Source organism: Castor canadensis, chromosome 2, assembly GCF_047511655.1.
Source record: "Castor canadensis chromosome 2, mCasCan1.hap1v2, whole genome shotgun sequence".
Classification (NCBI taxonomy): domain Eukaryota; kingdom Metazoa; phylum Chordata; class Mammalia; order Rodentia; family Castoridae; genus Castor; species Castor canadensis.
In genome coordinates, this window is record NC_133387.1 from 64,876,370 (window position 1) to 64,897,712 (window position 21,343).

Sequence of the window (21,343 nt, forward strand, 5' to 3'; positions counted from 1 at the left end):
TCTTGGGTCTTCTGTTTCAATTGCTTTAATTCCTAGTGAGCATCCTATGTAAGAATGACTTTTGCCAGGCATGGTGATACATGCCTATAATCCTAGCACTCAGGAGGCTGAGGGAGGAGGATCTCAAATGCAAGCCTACTTTGGGATACAGAACAAAACCCTGTCTCAAAAAAACACTTTAAAAATCATTTAATATTGAAATTGTGACTTATAAAACTAAATGTTGAAAAAGAATAAGTAAATAGCAATCTAACCTTATCTACAAAGGAAATAAATTTGTTCAGTCTTTATCACTTATTTCTCTATTTTAATCATATCAGTTTCTCTTTGTCTAGACATTATCGACCTAAATATTTGTTTAAACAAAATTTTTAGTTTTTTTACCGATAAATTTAAGTAAAATGTTAAAAGACTTTTCCTTGATGTTCATAGTTCAAAAGAAACAATAGAAGGCTGATAGAATGGCTCAAGTGGTAGAGCGCCAGCCTAGCAAGCATGAGGTCCTGAGTTCAAACCCCAGTACCACCAAAAAAGAAAAGAAAAGAAACAACAGAATTCTTAGGACAAATTTAGGGTAACTAAAGTGAAATTTAAATTAAGTTATTAAAAGAATAAGGATCCCACCAAAATTACATAATACTCAGGATTTTAGTGACTATAACATTGCTAAAATGAATTAGATTCTTAAAAACATTAATTTCCACTATACCATACCAGTTCATCCTCTCGATTTTGTGCCTTATATCTTGCTTTATCCCGCCAGCGTATTAAGATAATCCTTTGCCTTTGGCAAGAGAACATTTGTCGCAACCGAGATAGTGTATCTGAAGAAAATGTATTAGGGTACTGTATGTGGTTAAAACTGTTTCCAAAAAAAAACCAAAATGATTTAATATTCTATCATGCATACTACAAACCAATGTTGCATCTAATAGTTTTTGTTTGGCTTTAATTATACCCCAAACTGACTAGTTTTGACAGCATTAGAGAGCATTAGATTGCCTGGCAGAGTGGCTCAAGTGGTAGAGGGTCTGCCTAGCAAGCCTGAGGTCCTGAGTTCAAATCCTATACTGACAAAAAAAATAATAATTTAAAAAAATACTCTTGATACTTTATTAACCTGTAAATATCATTTAACATGCAATAGAAATGTCAAGATAGGTATCATTTTCTTTTTTAAAAATAAATCTACTCTTTATAAAACCAAAACTAAACTTATTCATAAGAAATGCAAGAACAAGGCAGTATTCTGATCCAATTATTTCATTATATGCCCTAGGATTAAATGGACTGCCTTACATATACTAACCAGGGTCCAAAGCTCAAATACAGGGGCCAAGAAGACAGACACAGGCCTGGGGACACTGCTGTCAGAGGCAGTGGCTCCCTAGCTGTAGCCAACTCTTTTTCCCTCAGAAGTAGAGGCCCAGTGTTTTCTATTTATCTATGATTTGTGTTGAGGTCTGGATTTTGTTTTGTTTTTCTTTTCAACTGAACTTGGATACACGGATTTTATGTGAATACTTCTGGTGTTTAAACTTCGGTAATGAATTTCAAAAATTTAATATTGTGCAAACAGAGCAGAACATGTCAGCTACTAATTTTCAATGCCATGGATGGAATTTTAAAGCCTTTGTCTTCCCTATGCATCTGCTTTTGTGGGTCACTGCCCCACTGAAATATGCAATTTTGTCTTAAAAATCAAAGATCTTCAGGAAGCCTAGAACTCAACTAGCTTAGCTAATTAATAGTTTTCAAATTGGGCTGTTGTGATGTTACTGAGAAATGAATAAGCATTTATCATTCTGCATCTGCTCAAATTCACATAGCTCATGTGACTGAACTACTTGCTCTTGGTTCTTTACTATGCTTTTAGGAGGTTTAGTTCAGTTAGGATTGCTGAACAATTCTAGTTGTAAATTCAGCTCCCAAACTGAGGAACAAACAACATCAGATCTGCCTGCTTCAGTAATCTTTTCAAGGACAATTATCTCAGAAATTTCAACACTTTTGAATGGACACTCAAAATGACTCAAAAATAAGTGATTTCTTTAAGATAGTAAGTTTGCCTGTTCATTTTCAGTTAAATGCCTTTTGCTTAAATTGCTTCCCACCAAAATACTTTTCCACACATTTAAATACCTAAGGTCGATTTTAGTTTTTATCCTTTAAGTTGTAACCAGTAGAAAATAAAACATCTAGAAGGGAATTACAGTCTTGTTCTACCAAAAACTTATATTCGCTTATAATTTAATATATTAGAAGATCATATACCCTTTAAATTAATTCAGCTTATTTCTTAGACATGTAAGGCTTTATTATAGCATTATACAATGTACAGTAAAATGTTTAAATGTTGGCTATTTTTTTATTAATTATGTATTCATGTTCATGATACCACTTTGAGAATCATAACTTAAGCTTATTATTTGGAATTTCTAACAATTAATACTCAAAATTTTACCATTTTTTAAGATTAAGAGTTATATAGAACATATTCTAGTGCAAGGGTGGGGAAGAAGGAACAGTATCTGTGAAGTGACATGATATGAATGTAACTTAGGTATTTTTAAGAGATTATGTAACTTTGAACTTACCTGCTTTAGATCATGAACTGGAATATAATGTTTGCTGTATAAATATAGTGACTACTTTATAAATGTATCCTCCTCTGTTGTTCAATGGTGAGTGAAGAATACATAAAAAGAAAAAGGGTGAAATATAGGAGAGTGAACACAGAAAAGAAGCAAGTAGGTGGAATGACTGGGAAAGAAGGGAAGCAGAGAAAGGGTAGAAGGAAAGAATAGCAGTACCACATGACTCAATTTGACAGTGAAAGAGAGGTTGGAAGGTGGAGAAAAAAGACAAAACATACAAGAGAGAATTAAAGAGAATGAGAGTATGATGATGCAGAAGTGGGAGAAGGTCTGACAGGGGAAGAAAAGTGAAACGAGAAACATGAAGAAGGAGCAAGAAACCACCACAAGAAGATGAAGTGGTGTTCAGAGGCAAAAGGATTAACCCAGAAGTGCAAAGAGGAAATTGGTAGAGGGGTCGTTCTAACTACAAACTAAACTGCTTTCTCCTAGGGCTTGCAGTTCAACCAGGATAAGAATCTTGAGCTAGGAATCTCTCTGTATAGCTGTCTTTATCTCAAACTAGCAAAAACACTGTCTTATTATCTCTTAAGTTTTCTCTTCAACAAAATCAGAGAAGAAGAGGGTGGAACAGGTTCTGCTTGGAAGCAGGGGTGAGGGATAGGGGGAGTGGAACAAACTGTATACACATGTAAGTAAATGTAAAAATGATAAAAGGAGAAAAAAATCTTGAAGATAGCTATCTCATATTACAATCTCGTGAAATGCAAGCTAGACAATTAACTAGCTCCTAACCCTTCACTATGTTTGTGTTAAAGCCTTCAGAGGGCCAGAGAACAGTGGCTGAAACCTGAATATTAGCTATTCCAGAGGCAGAGATCAGGAAGGGCATCATTCAAAGCCAATTCAGGCAAAAAGTTAATGAGACCCCCATTTCAACAAATAAACTAGTTGTGGTGGCACCACCTGTCACCCCAGCTATGTGGGAAGTGTAAGTAAGAAGATCAGAGTCCAGGCTCCTTAGGCATAAACAAGAGACTCAATCTCAAAAATAATTAGAGCAAAAAGGAGTGGGGGGCTTGGCTCAAGTGGCAGAGCACCTACCTATCGAGTGTGAGGCTCTAAGTTCAAACTCCAGTAACACGAAAAAACAAAAAAAAACGAAACAAAAAAACCTTCAGAGGATTCACTCTGAGCGGGGCACAGACAATGGTGGTCAAAAGGAAATGACTTGCTAGTGTCCCCAACCACAAAAGAAGTCAGTTTCCAGAGAGTTGCATTAAGTCTAAGCAAAAGACTTAGAGTTCTTTACCTCTACAATCTCCTAAGGTCACACACACACAAATGCTCATTATTATCAAAAAATGGTGTTTATTTAAGCTTCCTCACATTTACATTAAATGTAGTATTTAGCTCTTTACAGTCAATTTTGATACCTACCCTTAATATACTAGCTTTATTATATAAAAAAGCTAATAGTATATCCCTATTTATATTTGTATATACAAATACACATAGAATTTTATTTTCCTTCATTTTTTGTGGTAGTAAAGTTTGAACTCAGGGCTTTGTGTTTGCAAGGCAGGTGCTCTACCACTTGAGCCATGTGGTAGAGAACCTGCCACATGCACTACAATTTTATTTTAAATAAGCCTATTTCGTATTATAATAAAATGTTTTAAAAGAAACATTTAAGTAATCTAAGGTTAAGTGTTTTAAATTAGTAGTGCTCCATTTCATGACAATTCTCTAAACATAAAGACAACACATTCTCTCAGTGTACAAATCATGCTTAACAGTTTGACTCTTTGAATGGAGTTATACAAAAACTAGGATTTACCTATAAGATTTTCTTTATTCCTTTTCACATAAGAGTGCCAGAGATGAAGTGAAAATCGTAGAAGTTTAGAATTGTAATATGTTATCGCTCTTTCCATTTTTTCAGCCAGTGCAGTGCTTTCATTTACACAGGGTATTGCTGTGTCCCTCCACGTGCTACAGGCAGAAAGTACAGAAAAATAACATTTTGGTGTTAGGGTGCTACATTAGTATATAAATTAAAAGGGACAAATGATGTTTCCTTTATCCCTCAAAAACTACAACATTGCCAGATATGGTGGCTCATGTCTGTAATCCCAACTACTTAGAGGGCAAGGTTTCAAAGCCAATCAGGGCAAAAAGTTTGTGAAACCTCCCCATCTCAACCAATAAAAGTTGTGTGTGCTTGTCTGCCCCGACAGTTCCTATGTAGGAATGTAAATAGGATGATCGAGGGACCACGCTGACACAGGCATAAAACATGAGGCAGTGTTTGAAGAATAACTAAAACAGAAAAGGCTGGAGGCATGGCTCAAGTGGTAAAGTGCCTGCCTAGCAAATGCGAGGCCTTAAGTTAAAACCCAAGGAGGGAAGGAGGGAGGGAGGGAGGGAAGGGAGAAGGGAGGAAGGCATAGCACAGGTATGACCTGAAGAATTCCTAATGGTGATAAAGGAAAGTGAACCTAAATTCTGAAACTGAAACATATCTGGCCCTAAGGATTTCAGACAAACTATACAAAATGAATAAATACAAAATGATTAAATATAAAAGAAACAATACAAAGTGATAGAAACATGCTTAATACGTGTACAAAATTAGTGTAACTGGCCCAAAGTTAGCTTTTCTTTGTCTGGAAAAATATCATACAAAGAAGAAGAAATAGTACATTAAAAAACCACATTCTTACCAAAAGTGGGTCTTTATTAAATGTCCAGTGTAAAAAGTACATGCTTTTACCATCAATTCGGGAGTCATCTAAAATAAATAACGGAAATAAATATTAGAAAGAAGTTGTCACGGGCTAATCAGGACAAAAGCATAAGATCCCATCTGAAAAATAAGCTAAAACAAAACGGGAAGGTAGTGTGGCTCAAGTGGGAGAGTACTTGCCCAGCAAGCACAAAAGTCTGAGTTCAATCCCCAGTACCAGCCCCAAAAAAGATAATAATTTACCATTTATTATATGCACAAGTATGATTTAGAGCTAATGGTGTCTTCTCATTTTCTATGGTCACCTTGTTTTCCATATAGACATACAAACACATTTAGTGGAAAGGTAAGTTTGATTCAAATCTACACCAATTACCAGGAATTCTGAATGCTACTTTTCTAAGACAAATGTTTTCCTCCTTTGCATTTAAATGCTGTTAAATTAAATGTTATAGTATACACATGTTAATCTTGGATATATTTTAGGCATAAAAAAAGACCTGCAGACATCCTGATATTCAATTACTTTTGCAAATCCTTCCTTTTGGGGTTGGGGATATAGATCAGTGATAGAATGCTTGCTTAACATGCTCAAAGCCCCCCCACCCCAGCACTCAGGGGAAAAAAAACCTCTCACTTTTGATGGTGATTAAATACAAATTATGCTTGTGGTGAGGAAATCACAAAAGTTTGAAGTCATTCTTCACTAGATTCAGATTTTGACAGGTGAGCGGAATCTAGATAAAAATAAACCTATGTAAAGAAGAAGTGTTGGGGATATTATGGAAGAGAGGATGAGACCAGGAAAGGGGTGAAGGGTGGCATTCAGTTAGAGGTTTTTAGCTCTGTAAAAGCTTCCTAAATTCCCTCAGCCTGACTCTCTTGAGAATATATCACCTGTAAAGTACTACATAGCTATCTAAAAGTAAAATGAGAATAGTATATGATCAAATAAGTGTGGTTCAAAACATTTTAGCAATAATGACTTTGAAAAATAGTTCAGCAAGGAACATTTGAGCTGGAGTTTTCTTTCCTACGATTGGTTCTTTAAAAGAACAAAAAAGTATTATTTTTAGTCTAAAATTGAAAGAAGTAATTGAAGCCTTCATTAATTCATTGTTTATGATACAAGGCCTTCTCATTCTAATGTCCATTTTTTAAGAGTTTCATTCCCTACATTTTTATTTTAATATCACATATGTTGTTTGCCTAGTTGTTTTGTTGTTGTTGTTGTTGTTTGTTTGGGTTTTTGTTTTGTTTTGTTTTTTAACTCTAATAGTTTAAATCACCATATGGCTGGACAACTCAAATCACATAGCTCCATTTCCACCATCACTTTCTCCCCATCTATACTGCAGCACTGGCTTTCTACCCTGCCAAGAGTGTTTTACACAGAGAAAGAGCTCCACAAAAACAGATGCTTCTCCACTATTGGAATGCATGGGGCTTCCATTCCAATAAGCCCATCACAGATGGATTGAGAACACTGCTAAGTCAAAGATGCATTTGTTACACCTAGCCCACTGAACTTCATAGCTTAGCAGTACAATGCACTGTAGATTGCTGGGTGTGGCCCTCTTGATAGCTGCTGCTGAGTGCCCACCACTGCCCGGCCTGCAGAGACCCTCACTGCATTGTCTGCAGTCAGGGAAAAGATCAAAACTCAAAATTCAAAGGGCAGCTCTTACTGAATGCCTGTCACTTTTGCACCATCCAAAATGCAAAACATTGCAAGCCAAACCATCATAAGCTGAGACTCTGTAGTAAGTACTGATTGATTGAAAGATTAAAAAACTGTCTAATTGCAGGTCAATTCTCTGCCATCTGACTACTACAAATGTAGGATAAAGGATTCTGGTGACAATTTTGTGGAGAAGTTGCTGGATAAAAAAGCAACTTAGCGTCAATAGTAGGGATCTCAGTGTGAGAATCCTGTTTCCAGCCCCTCACATACTACATGCTGCTGTCCCCGGATACCTTCCAGTCATACCTGAAGTGAGGGAAAAGCAGGTGCATCACAATAGGATTTTTTTTTTGAGGAACTGAGATTTGAACTCAGGGCCTTGTGCTTGCTAAGCAAGTACTCTACCACTTGAACCATACTCAAAGCCCTTTTTCTTTTTCTATAGTTATTTTTTAATAAAGTCTCATGTTTTGCCTAGAGATGGCTTCAGACCTATGCACCTTCCAAGTAGCTGGGATTACAGGCATTTGCCACCACACCCTACCTATAATATGATTTCTGAGAGTCCAGTCATATTATAAGGTTAGCTTCAAGACTAAAAAAATTTTTAAATTCAGCTATGGGAGATAGTTTCTAAAATTAGAGTAATTAAACAGTGGGAATATCAAAATAATGACTTATCTATGAAGAATTTTCTCAGTATTTTGCTAGAAATTTGAACTATTTTTTCCTTTTAGGCAAGTGGGTCCTCTGCAGAGGCCGACTAGAACCACCTGTGGAACTTCTTTTAAACTATCCACACTCAGCCCCCCACACACACTTCCTCAGGCCTTTCCCACCATCTTGAGGAATTACTGCTATGACAACTCAACTATTACTACTCAGATGTGCCTTAGCTATATACTGGAGCCACAGAGATGCTGTGGTCCACTGTTTTAAGCTGAGTTCCAACAACATAGCACATTAGTTTCAAGGAAACATATTCTAAAGACTAGAAGAGAGGTTAAAAAGTAAAATGCAAAACTGATCTCATTTTTAAAGGTTACTACATATAACATAATTACTACTCAATTCTATTTTTAAAAAATCTCAAATTTACAAGGTAGTATGAACCCATAGTCTACCTTTAACCTTGTCAACATTCTGCCATACTTGCTTTATTTCTATTCTGAAGTATGTATTGTGAGCAACATAGCTGCATTACAAACTCAGTATTATGGGCGGAATTTCCCATCCCTTTTTTCTTTCTTGTTTTCTGTATTTTTCAACATTTGACAAGTATGGAGGGCCAATGAAGAATAGCCCCAACCTAACATTAATGGATTCAAGTTATCAGGAGCTAATGACTTTTTTTAAGCTCTAAAAGTCAATCTAAATCTTTTTATTTTGAGTTTGAGAAGAGACTAAGGAAGGCAGTTTCTCTGTCATCTGAAATGAAGACTAAAATGGCTATTGGGAGGCAGATGTCACATGGATTGGGGGTCCAAGCCTAGGAGAGGGACTAGAAGCAGAGTTGAAAAGAATTGCTCCTGGGAGGCACAGGCTGCTACTTGTGCCACACAAAGGAAAGGCAATGTTCCCACTTCTGCACATCACACATATCACAATGCCGACAAATCTTGTGGAACTTTAAATTTTGCAAATTTGAACTAAAGTCACACACACACACACACACACACACACACACACACACACACACACACAAAACAGTACAAAAGTCTTCCATAATGCCAAATGCAACTCCCCAAGTCAAAATTTTATTGAGAAGCACTTCCTTTCAAAGCTGATGGGAAAATGAATTGAAAGTTTTACGTTCTTGCCACTGGAAAGTAAACAAATGTGGCCTTAGTCATGAAGTCCAAGTTTGACTAGTTAGAGGTCTCCAGAAAAGTACCTCTTGTGAAAAGTATGATCACCCCGTATGATTTGGGTAGAGTTAGGAGTCCAGGGAAAGGAAGGCAGTTTTAGCATCTTATGGATGTGATGAGCCAGATGTGGTGACACATATCTTTCATCCTAGCTCCTTAGAAGGTAGAGATCAGGAGGATCAGGGTTCTAGGCCAGCCTGGGCATAAATTAAGAACCTATCTCAAAAATAATCAATACAAAAAGGTCTGGGATGTGGCTCAAGTGGTAGAGTGCCTGCCTAGCAAGTGTAAGCTCTGAGTTCGACCCCTAGTACCGCCAAAGATAACAAAAAAAAAAAAAAGGATGTGAAGATGCAGAAACCTGGAGCACCTGCTTGGGGTTCTCCAGAAGCACAGAGCAGTAGTGCTAGGGATTCCCTTCAAGTGGTCACACACATTCAAAGGTCAGACACAGCAGTAACAGGAGGAAAAACAAGCTGTATCTTTAATACAGAGTGAGCAGTGTCTGTGCATACAGCACCATGGCACTGGATTTTTCATGACATGTCATTTTTCTTCTTTCTCGATCTTCTGCAATTTACTGAAACACTTGTTGATACCCAAAGGGCTTGTGTGCATGGAAACACGTTATTTGTGTACCAATGCTCTATTTAATAAACACATATTTAAATAAACACTTTGCAAAATCAATTTTTCTTAAACATGTAAATATTTGTTGACAACATTATTAAGCAAAGTCACCAAAACAATTTAAACTAATTACAAATTTACAAAGACTTTTGTTTTTGTTTTGAGACAGTCTTGCTACAGAGCCCAGGCTGGCCTGGAACGCATGATCCTCTTACTTCAGCATCCTGAGTGCTGGGAAAGACATTCTTTAGAACATCCCAAATGCCATAAATAGCAGACAAGTGATAAATAAGTACCATATCATTAACTTAGTACTCTATGTTACATTTAAATCTCTTTTAAACAACACAAATCTAGTTCATATCACCATTATTCTTACACTTCGCTCCAGAATACAGTAAAATACTTAATTTTGATGCTTTCTTGGGAAGTAGTAATTATACATCCTCAAAAGAGAAGAAATACCTTGGCAGAGCAGCAAAGTTCAGGATCTAGTTACCAACTGATTCTTGTATGGGGCACAGGACCTGCCTGCCTCTCTCAGGTGGTTAAAACTCAAGCCTCTGGAGTCTTAACATTACACTTCCTTTTCATAGATAAACTTCACTTACATCTGTAAGACTATTGAAACCCACATCCTCCATTTAGGTTCTAGGTTTTGTTACATAGTGCTCCCCTGTGATGCTGGCTATGGGAGAGATCTCTTGGACATATTAAATGAAAAAAGCAAGATGTGGAAGGCTACCTATAGTGTCTACTGTTGTATGAGAAATCATGGAGGGGGGGAGAATACAATATAGTTGCTCATAAATTTCAAAGATAAACAATGGAATTATTTCAGGTAACCAAAAGTATTGCTTTACTGAAAAACTGCCTAATTTCCCTAAACTGCATTCAGTGCTCTTATTGTTAGTGTTCTGTGGTACTATTACTCAGAAACTATTACATGTGCATTGTATGACACAACAAATAAGTAATTAGGTTAATGTCTATAGGACATTTAGCAATTCAGATCATTAATCATGATTAATGACTATGATCACTGGTGATTAACTTTTATGTTAACATCTATAGAACTTTTAATGATTAATGATTCATTAAAAGTGGGTTGATTAGACCATGTGGTCCTCCTGATATGATGTGCTAGGAAGAACACAACATCCCAATACAGTATTTCTATCATCAAAAGAAAAAACGGGGGAGGGGGCAAGAACCTTAATGGAATCAAGCTTCTAGATGGAACTGCCAGCTTGCAAGAAAGAACACCAGAGGAAAAGATGAGAATACAGAACACTTTACAAGACACATTAGCTGTTTCCTTCAATTAATAAGTAGTAAAGGGATATAATGAAAACTGTTGTCAATTTTAAGAGAATTAGATACATAACTACCAAGTACAGCATGTGAACTCCGTATGAATTCTGAATGAACAAATCCATTTATAAAAAGACATTTTTATGACAACTTGGGAGATGCAAATCTGGCATATATATGAATATAATCAGTACTAGATGATATTGAGCAACTCTTTGTATTTATTATGCAAAACAATGGAGTTGCATTTTTTAGAAATTATTTTAACTGATACATATAAACATAAAAATTATACATATTAAATGGGATGTCACATAATATTTTGACACATGTACACATTGAGTAATTTTTAAATCAGGTTAATATAAAAATATTTATATATTTTACATATTTATTTTATATATGTATTTATTATGTATATTTTATATAGATGGCCTAAATATTTATCATTTCTTTCTGGCAACAACTTTCGGTATGCTTTCCTCTAGCTTTTTGAAATGTCCAGTACATCGTTACCTAGTTACCCTATGGGTAACAGCACATCAGAATTTGTTGCCCCTCTCTAAGTCTAATTTAGTACCCATTGACCAATCTTTCCCCATGCCTCTCATCCCCGACCCAACTCTCCTGGGCCTCTGGTAAACAACATTCTACTCTCAACTTCTTTGTGATCAACTTTTTTAGATTCCACATACAAATGAGATCATGCACCTGGCTTTCTGTGCAGGGCTTTTTTCACTTAACATAATTACTTCCAGTTCTATTCATGTTTCTGGAAATTACAGGATTCTTTTTATGGCTGAACAGTATTCCATTGTATATTTGAACCACATTTTCTTTATTCATTCATCAGCTGAGGAATGTTTCGATTTCTTGGCTATTGTGAATAGTATTGCAATGAATATAAGTGTACAAAAATCTCTTCGACATACTAATCTCATTTCTTTGGCTATATTATAACCAGTAGTGGAGTTGCTGGATCATGTGGCAGTTCTACTTTAATTTTTTGAGGAACAACCATAAGAACTTACTAATTTACATTCCTAAATGTAATTCCTAAAGGGTTCCCTTTTCCCCACATTCTCGCCAGCATTTATCATAATGTTTTTGATAATAGCCATGCTTACTGGGTGATGTGGTATCTCATTGTGGCTTGATTTGCATTTGCCTGATGATTAGTGGTGTTGAGCATATTTCATGTACCTGTTGGCCATTTGTATATCTTCTTTTGCAAAATGTCTACTTAGGTCAGTTGCCCATTTTTAACCAGGTTATTGGGGTTCTTTGACTATTGAGTTTTTGTAGTTTCTTGTATAGTCTAGTCATTGATTGTTACATGTATAGTTCGCAAATATTAGCTGTCTTTGCACTCTGGTGATTGTTCCCTTTGCTGTATAAAAACTTTTGAGTTTTCTGTAATCCCATTTGTCTATTTTTGCTTTTGTTTCCTATTATTTGGGGGTATTGTCTGAAAAAAAAATCTTTGTCTATGCCAATGTCCTGAAGCACTGCCCCTATGTTTTCTTCTAGTAGTTTCATAATTTCAGTCTTACATTTAAATCTTTAAGCCATTTTGAGTTGATTTTTATAATTAGCAAGACAAAGGGGTCTAGTTTTATTCTGCATGTGAATGTCCAATTTTCCTAGACAATTTATTGAAAAAACTATCCTTTCTCAGTGTACGTTTTTAGCACTTCTGTTGAAAAACAGTTGGCTGTAGATGTGTGGGTTTATTTCTAGGCTCTCTATTCTGTTCCATTGGTGTATGTGTCTGTTTTCATGCCAATAACCATGCTGCTTTGATTACCACAGCTTAGTAGTATGTTTTGAAGTCAGATACCATAATGCCTCCTGCTTTGTTCTTTTTGCTCAAAACAGCTTTGTCTACTGGTGGGGGGGAGTGTAGATTTCCATATAAATTTTAGGATTGTTTTTTTCTGACCCATGAAGAATGTCATTGATATTTTTATAGGGATTATACTGAATCTTTAAATCATTTTGGGTAGTACAGACATTTAAACAATACTGATTTTAAATGTTTGACTATTTTTAATTGCTTCCATTATTTTCGTTAAGTCCCTCTGTTAGAGTATTGAAACATTTCTCTGTTTTCTTCAAGCTCATTGAGCTTTCTTAAACAGTTGTTTTAAATCCTCTGAGAATTCTTCCATACTGGTTACTATCTGGCACTCAATTAGGTGATGTCACGGTTGCCTGAATGCTCTTGATGCTTATTGATGTGCAACATTATCTCGGCATTGAAGAGTTAGGTATTTATTTTAGTCTTCCTAACATGGCTTTATTTTGCCTTTCTTTCCATAAGTTCTAAACAGGCTGTTAACTTTCTCTGAGCCTGAAGTCATTTCTACTATTTCAGCACTGAATGGTGTCCAGGTCCAGATTTAATGGGAGTCTGCTGTTGGTGTCACTGTTTCAATATTAGAGGGCAATCTAAGCCTGGAATACATTGTCCAAAATACATGGTTCAAAAAGAACCAGGAAAGTGCCTAGAGAGAGTTGTCTGTCCCCAGAAGCCTGGACCTGGGGTAGGCCCAACTGTGATCAGGCACTGCAGGATTCTGTTTAGTTCTAGGCAGAGATACTGTGGACAGACTAATCACAGCCTCTGACGTCAAACCTGTAGACACATCCTGACCCCATAACCTGCCCAGACCAGCACAACACTGAGGTAGGACCAAGGCCCACAATGTTATTAGGAGCTGCCTATTGCTCAAGTGGACTTGTCCAAAACCACAGCAACCAGCCACAGGTAATCCTAGCTGCAATAGAAGTTGATAGACTTAAGGGAGAGTATTCAAAGGGATTGAACAGAGAAAAGTAAAGCACACCCACGGAGGGCATACATTGAGACACCCCTTTGAACATCAACTCAAATACTAATAATGAAAACCAGGACTATAAAATAGACACAGTGTGTGGGGGGGTACTAGTGGGTGGCAGAAGGGTGAAGGAAGGAGATTAAGGTGATAGTATATGGTTGATAGACTTCACATACCTATACGAAACAGAACTAAGAAACTTTCTGCAATTGCTTTAAGTGGGGTGGAGAGGAAGCTAAGAGGGAGAGATGATGAGGGGAATGTAAATAATGTACAATATAAGACTAATCAGAATTGTCACTATGAATTCTATTCACTACAAATTCACTACTAAGAATAAATCCTAATAAAAAATTTATAATTAGACTACAAATGGGAGATTCCAAGATGGCGGCTAGAGGGAGGAAGCAGAAAGCATGCCTCCTAAAGTGAAATCTTGGAGAGACACTGGAGATACACCTTGCAGGCAAAGCCACCCAGAAGAGGCAAAACTTTGACCCCTCCACACCTCCAGCCTGCGCAGAGCATCTCCACTTCACATTAAACGGAGAAACCAGGAGGGCCCCCGGGCTGCCAGATGACCACGCCCAGATGGCTTGGGAAGACGCGGACCACAAGGTGAGCTAATTGGTATGCAGTACTCCCACAGACAACCCTGGGCCAGATCAGCATAGCCCCCTGGACAGACCGGCCCCCACCCACGGAAAAAAAGAGAAACTGAGTAATAAGCAATAAGAACAATAAAGACACATAGCAAAGAGGGTGGGGAGCACTGAGCACCGAAGAGGGGGGGAGGGGAATCCTTCCCGGAACTGTAAATAAACAAGCCGGGCCTGGCAAGAGAGGGCGGGAGCAGCGGCATGCACCCAGCAACCAGGAGAAGGAAAGCTTGTGAGAGTGGCAGAGGGAGGAAAACTCCACAGGAGAGGGGGGAAGATCCACTTCCCACATGAGCTATAAACAAACATGCCGACCAGAGAAAGCGGGAGCAGTGCTAAGCTTACCCCTAAGATCTACATAAATAATGCCTCCAGCAACAGCAGGCTGACAGCAGCAGGCAGGCAAGCCACAGACACAGATAGCCATTCACAGAACTGTCTCTAGACTCTTTCTTTTCTCTCTCCCTACCTTTGATGAGAAAACAACCAAACTACACCTGCATGCTGAAAAACTTACTGAAACTGTATTGCATTTGAACATGGGACACTTGGTGGGATTTTTTTTTTTGACTACTTTATGCGTCCCCTTTGATGAGACAACTACAGAACAACATCTGAGGCACCATCTCCAGGATTGCAGGCTGAGAGATGAACACCAAAATTATTAAGACTGAAATTTCATTGCATTTGAACTTGGAGGTTATTTTTTATTTTTTACTTTTTATTTTGTTTTATTTTATTTTATATATATTTTTTCTTTCATTTACTTATTTTTTTTTTATTTTTACTCTTATCTTCAATCTTTTTATTTTTTATTTTCAATCTTCTCTCTGTCTCTCTAATGCCTTTTCACCTTACGGTTGATTAATACACTGTCTCTCCCTGTTTATATCTTTGAAAGTTTTTATGTTTGTTTCTTTGGTTTTTTTTTTTTCTACTTGATTATTTTTCCCTTTTCCTTTAACTTCTTTCCTTTCCATGCCCTCTCACTGCTCCATTCTAAATATCACTAGTGCTATTATTATATGACAGAAAATACTAAATTTCACATAGTACAGGGACAATACCACACCAAGGGCAATGATGGGAAGACAGAAAAAACAGGGAAAACAGTTTTCCCACACCAAAAAGTTAGTGCAGGAACCAGAGAGAAATGAAGAAAACAGATACTCAGATCCAGACTCCAACAAAAAAAAAAAGATAAACTATGCCAAAGAACCCAGTGAAGCCCACAAGAATAATTTAAAAGAAGACATACTACAGGTACTCAATGAGAATTTTATAGAGATGATACTGGATAGGGTCAACCAAAATGTACAGGAGACACTCAAGAAATTCCAAGAAAACAAAAATAGAGAATTTGAAAAAGCACAAGAAGAAATAAAGGAAACCATAGAAGCACTGTAGAAACACCAAAGTGAAAGAGAGAATACGATTAATAAAGAGATAAATAAACTCAGGGCAAAAATAGACAACATTAAAGAGGAAACCATCCAGGATATGGAAAACCTCAGAAAAAAGAATGAAACAGAACAGCAAAACAAAACGGAAGGCCAAGCCAGCAGAATAGAACAAACAGAAGACAGAATCTCAGAACTAGAAGATGAAATGGTAATTAAAGGAAAAAACCAAAGAACTATTAGTTAAACAACCAAAGACCTGTGAAAAGAAAATGCAAGAACTCACCGACTGCATCAAAAGACCAAACCTGAGAATCATGGGCATTGAAGAAGGAGAAGAGGTGCAAGCAAAGGAAATGCGTAATATATTCAACAAAATAATAACAGAAAATTTCCCAAATCTAGAGAAAGATATTCCCATACAGATGCAAGAGGCCTCCAGGACACCAAACAGACCAGATCAAAATAGAACTACTCCACGACATATCATCATAAAAACAAGAAGTTCAGAAACTAAGGAAAGAATATTGAAGGCTGTAAGAGAGGAAAAACAAATAACATACAAAGGTAAACCCATCAAAATCACAGCAGACTTCTCAACAGAAATATTAAAAGCAAGAAGAGCCTGGGGTGAGATCTTCTGGGCACTGAATGAAAATAACTTCAACCCCAGGATACTCTACCCACCAAAACTATCATTCAAAATAGATGGAGCAATACAAGTCTTCCATGATAAGCAGAAACTAAAACAATATGTGATCACAAAGCCACCACTACAAAAGATTCTTCAAAGGATTCTGCACACAGAAAGTGAAACCCAACTTAACCATGAAAAGACAGGCAGCACCAAACAACAAGAAAAGAAAAAGCAAGAAAGTAGAGAGCAACCTCAAATTAGGTACACACAATCAAACCTTCAAACAACTAAGACAACTAAATGACAGGAATCACCACATATCTATCAGTACTAACACTTAATGTTAACGGACTTTATTCGCCCATCAAAAGGCACTGCTTGATGAAATGGATTAAAAGGGAAGATCCAACAATTTGTTGCTTACAGGACACCCATCTCACTGACAGAAATAAGCATAGCCTTAGGATGAAAGGCTGGAAGAAGATTTACCAAGCCAATGGTCCCTCGAAAACAGGCAGGGGTAGCAATACTTATCTCTGACAAAGTAGACTTCAAACCTACATTGATCAAACGAGATAAAGAAGGACATGCCATACAAATAAAAGAGGAAATAGACCAAAAGGAAGTAATAATCATCAACCTGTATGTACCCAATGTCAATGCACCCAATTTCATCAAACATACCCTGAAACCTAAAAGCATATATTAACGCCATCACAGTGGTTGTGGGAAACTTTAACACCCCATTATCATCAATAGAGAGGTCATCCAAACAAGAAATCAATAAAGAAATCCAAGATCTAAAATATACAATAAATCAAATGGACCTACTTGATGTCTACAGAACATTTCATCCAACTTCTACACAATATACATTCTTCTCAGCAGCCCATGGAACCTTCTTCAAATAGATCATAACCTAAGGCACAAAGCAAGCCTCAGCAAATATAAGAAAATAGAAAGTATACTGTGTACACTATCTGATCACAATGCAATAAAACTAGAACTCAACAACAAAAGTAAAGACAAAAAACATGCAAACAGCTGAAAACTGAATAACTCATTCCTTAATGAACAATGGGTCATCGATGAAATAAAAGAGGAAATTAAAAAGTTCTTGAAAGTCAATGAAAATGAAAACACAACCTACCAGAACCTATGGGACACAGCAAAGGCAGTCCTGAGAGGAAAGTTTATAGCAATGAGTGCATATATTAAAAAGAATGAAAGATCCCAAATCAATGACCTAATGAGACATCTCAAACTCCTAGAAAAACAGGAACAAGAAAATCCCAAAACAAATAGAAGGAGAGAAATAATAAAAATAAGAGCTGAAATCAACGAAATAGAAACCAAAAAAACCATACAAAGAATTAATGAAACAAAAAGCTGGTTCTTTGAAAAAACAAACAGATCGACAGACCCCTGGCAAACCTGACTAAAATGAGGAGGAAAAAAACACAAACTAGTAGAATTAGGAATGCAAAAGGGGAGAAAACAACAAACACCATGGAAGTCCAGGAAATCATCAGAGATTACTTCAAGAACCTATATTCAAATAATTTCGAAAATCTTAAAGAAATGGACAGATTTCTAGATATATATGATCATCCAAAACTGAACCAAGAGGAAATTAATCACCTCAATAGACCTATAACACAAAATGAAATTGAAGCAGCAATCAAGAGTCTCCCCAAAAAGAAAAGTCCAGGACCTGATGGATTCTCTGCTGAATTCTACCAGAACTTTAAAGAAGAACTGATACCAACCCTCCTTAAACTGTTCCACGAAATAGAAAGGGAGGGAAAACTGCCTAACACATTTTATGAAGCCAGTATTACACTTATCCCAAAACCAGGCAAAGACACCTCCAAAAAGGAGAACTATAGGCCAATCTCCTTAATGAACATTGACGCAAAAATCCTCAACAAAATAATGGCAAATTGAATTCAACAACATATCAAAAAGATCATTCACCACGACCAAGTAGGCTTCATCTCAGGGATGCAGGGGTGGTTCAACATACGAAAATCAATAAACATAATAAACCACATTAACAGAAGCAATGACAAAAACCACTTGATCATCTCAATAGATGCAGAAAAAGCCTTTGATAAGATCAACACCATTTCATGATAAAAGCTCTAAGAAAAATAGGAATAGAAGGAAAGTTCCTCAACATTATAAAAGCTATATATGACAAACTACAGCCAGCATTATACTTAACAGAGAAAAACTGAAACCATTCCCTCTAAAATCAGGAACCAGACAAGGATGCCCACTATCTCCACTCTTATTCAACATAGTACTGGAATTCCTAGCCAGAGCAATTAGGCAAGAAGAAGGAATAAAAGGAATACAAATAGGTAAAGAAACTGTCAAAATATCCCTATTTGCAGACGACATGATCCTATACCTTAAACACCCAAAAAACTCTACTCAGAAGCTTCCAGACATCATCAATAGCTTCAGCAAGGTAGCAGGATATAAAATCAACATAGAAAAATCATTAGCATTTCTATATACTAATAATGAAAAAGAATGTATGAAAACAATTCCATTTACAATAGCCTCAAACAAAATCAAATACCTAGGTGTAAACCTAACAAAAGATGTGAAAGACCTCTACAAGGAAAACTGTACACTTCTGAAGAAAGAGATTGAGGAAGACTATAGAAAGTGGAGAGTTCTCCCATGCTCATGGATTGGTAGAATCAATGTAGTAAAAATGTCGATACTCCCCAAAGTAATCTACATGTTTAATGCAATTCCCATCAAAATTCCAATGACATTCTTTAAAGAGATTGAAAAATCTACTGTTAAATTTATATGGAAACACAAGAGGCCAGGAATAGCCAAGGCAATACTCAGTCAAAAGAACAATGCTGGAGGTATCACGATACCTGACTTCAAACTATATTACAAAGCAATAACGATAAAAACAGCATGGTACTGGCACAAAAACAGACATGAAGAACAGTGGAACAGAATAGAGGACCCAGATATGAAGCCACACAACTATAACCAACTTGTCTTTGACAAAGGCACTAAAAATATACGATGGAGAAATAGCAGCCTCTTCAACAAAAACTGCTAGGTAAACTGGTTAGCAGTCTGCAAAAAACTGAAACTAGATCCATGTATATCACCCTATACCAAGATTAACTCAAAATGGATCAAGGATCTTAATATCAGACCACAAACTCTTAAGTTGATACAGGAAAGAGTAGGAAATACTCTGGAGTTAGTAGGTATAGGTAAGAATTTTCTCAACGGAACCCCAGCAGCACAGCAATTAAGAGATAGCATAGATAAATGGGACCTCATAAAACCAAAAAGCTTCTGTTCATCAAAAGAAATGGTCTCAAAACTGAAGAGAACACCCACAGAGTGGGAGAAAATATTTGCCAGCTACACATCAGACAAAGGACTGATAATCAGAACATATAGGGAACTTAAAAAACTAAATTCTCCCAAACTAATAAACCAATAAAGAAATGGGCAAGTGAACTAAACAGAACTTTCTCAAAAGAAGAAATTCAAATGGCCAAAAAGCACATGAAAAAATGCTCACCATCTCTAGCAATAAAGGAAATGCAAATTAAAACCATGCTAAGATTCCACCTCACCCCTGTTAGAATAGCCATCATTAGCAACACCACCAACAACAGGCGTTGGTGAGGATACGGGGAAAAAGGAACCCTCTCACACTGTTGGTGGGAATGTAAACTAGTACAACCACTCTGGAAAAAAATTTGAAGGCTATTTAAAAAGCTAAATGTTGATCTACCATTTGATCTTGCTATACCACTCTTGAGGACATACCCAAAAGACTGTGACACAGTTTACTCCAGAGGCACCTGCACATCCATGTTTGCTGCGGCACTATTCACAATAGCCAAGTTATGGAAACAGCCAAGATGCCCCACCACTGACGAATGGATTACGAAAATGTGGTATCTATACACAATGGAATTTTATGCAGCCATGAAGAAGAACGAAATGTTATCATTCGCTGGTAAATGGATGGAATTGGAGAACATCATTCTGAGTGAGGTTAGCCTGGCTCAAAAAACCAAAAATCGTATGTTCTCCCTCATATGTGGACATTAGATCAAGGGCAAACACAACAAGGGGATTGGACTATGAGCACATGATGAAAGCGAGAGCACACAAGGGAGGGGTGAGGATAGGTAAGACACCTAAAAAACTAGCTAGCATTTGTTGCCCTCAATGCAGAGAAACTAAAGCAGATACCTTAAAAGCAACTGAGGCCAATAGGAGAAGGGGACCAGGAACTAGAGAAAAGGTGAGATCAAGAAGAATTAACCTAGAAGGTAACACCCACGCACAGGAAATTAATGTGAGTCAACTCCCTGTATAGCTATCCTTATCTCAACCAGCAAAAACCCTTGTTCCTTCCTATTATTGCTTATACTCTCTCTTCAACAAAATTAGAGATAAGAGCAAAATAGTTTCTGCTGGGTATCGAGGGGGTGGGGGGGAAAGGGAGGGGGCAGAATGGGTGGTAAGGGAGGGGGTGGGGGCAGGGGGGAGAAATGACCCAAGCATTGTATGCACATATGAATAATTTAAAAATTAAAATTAAAAAAAAAACCACTGCGAATGGAGTAACTGTTAAAGATAAAGAAAAACCCATTAAATATTATTGAATTCTAAAAAAAAAATTTATAATTAAAAAAAAAAAAAAGGTTGATAGACTGGGGTCATGTCTCTTCCCTGGCACCAGAGCTATTCCAGAAGCTCCATTCACAGGCAAGCCTGGGGATGGGAGGCATTAGGATCTGCTCAGTGTTAGGGTTCACCAGCCTGGCATTAAGTTCCATGGCAAAGTCCCGTTTACTATTCTGTCCTACCCCAAGTGAATGGGGTCTCATGCCACACTGTGCTACCCGAGATTTGAGTTGTGGATAAAGGCAGTCCTTTGGCAACCTACCTGAAACT

At 37.0% G+C, this 21,343-nt stretch overlaps 1 protein-coding gene across 1 annotated transcript in view; it reads right to left on the reverse strand.

The window, feature by feature from the left end:
- Fbxl13 (F-box and leucine rich repeat protein 13) overlaps positions 1–21,343 on the reverse strand; it is a 232,799-nt gene that overhangs the window by 182,070 nt on the left and 29,386 nt on the right. Inside the window, exons 4-6 of the mRNA XM_074064909.1 lie at positions 5,324–5,391; positions 4,438–4,592; positions 715–824 (exon numbers count right to left, since the gene is read on the reverse strand). Coding sequence (XP_073921010.1) covers positions 715–824; positions 4,438–4,592; positions 5,324–5,391 — 333 coding nt within the window. The remainder of the gene's footprint in view (positions 1–714; positions 825–4,437; positions 4,593–5,323; positions 5,392–21,343) is intronic.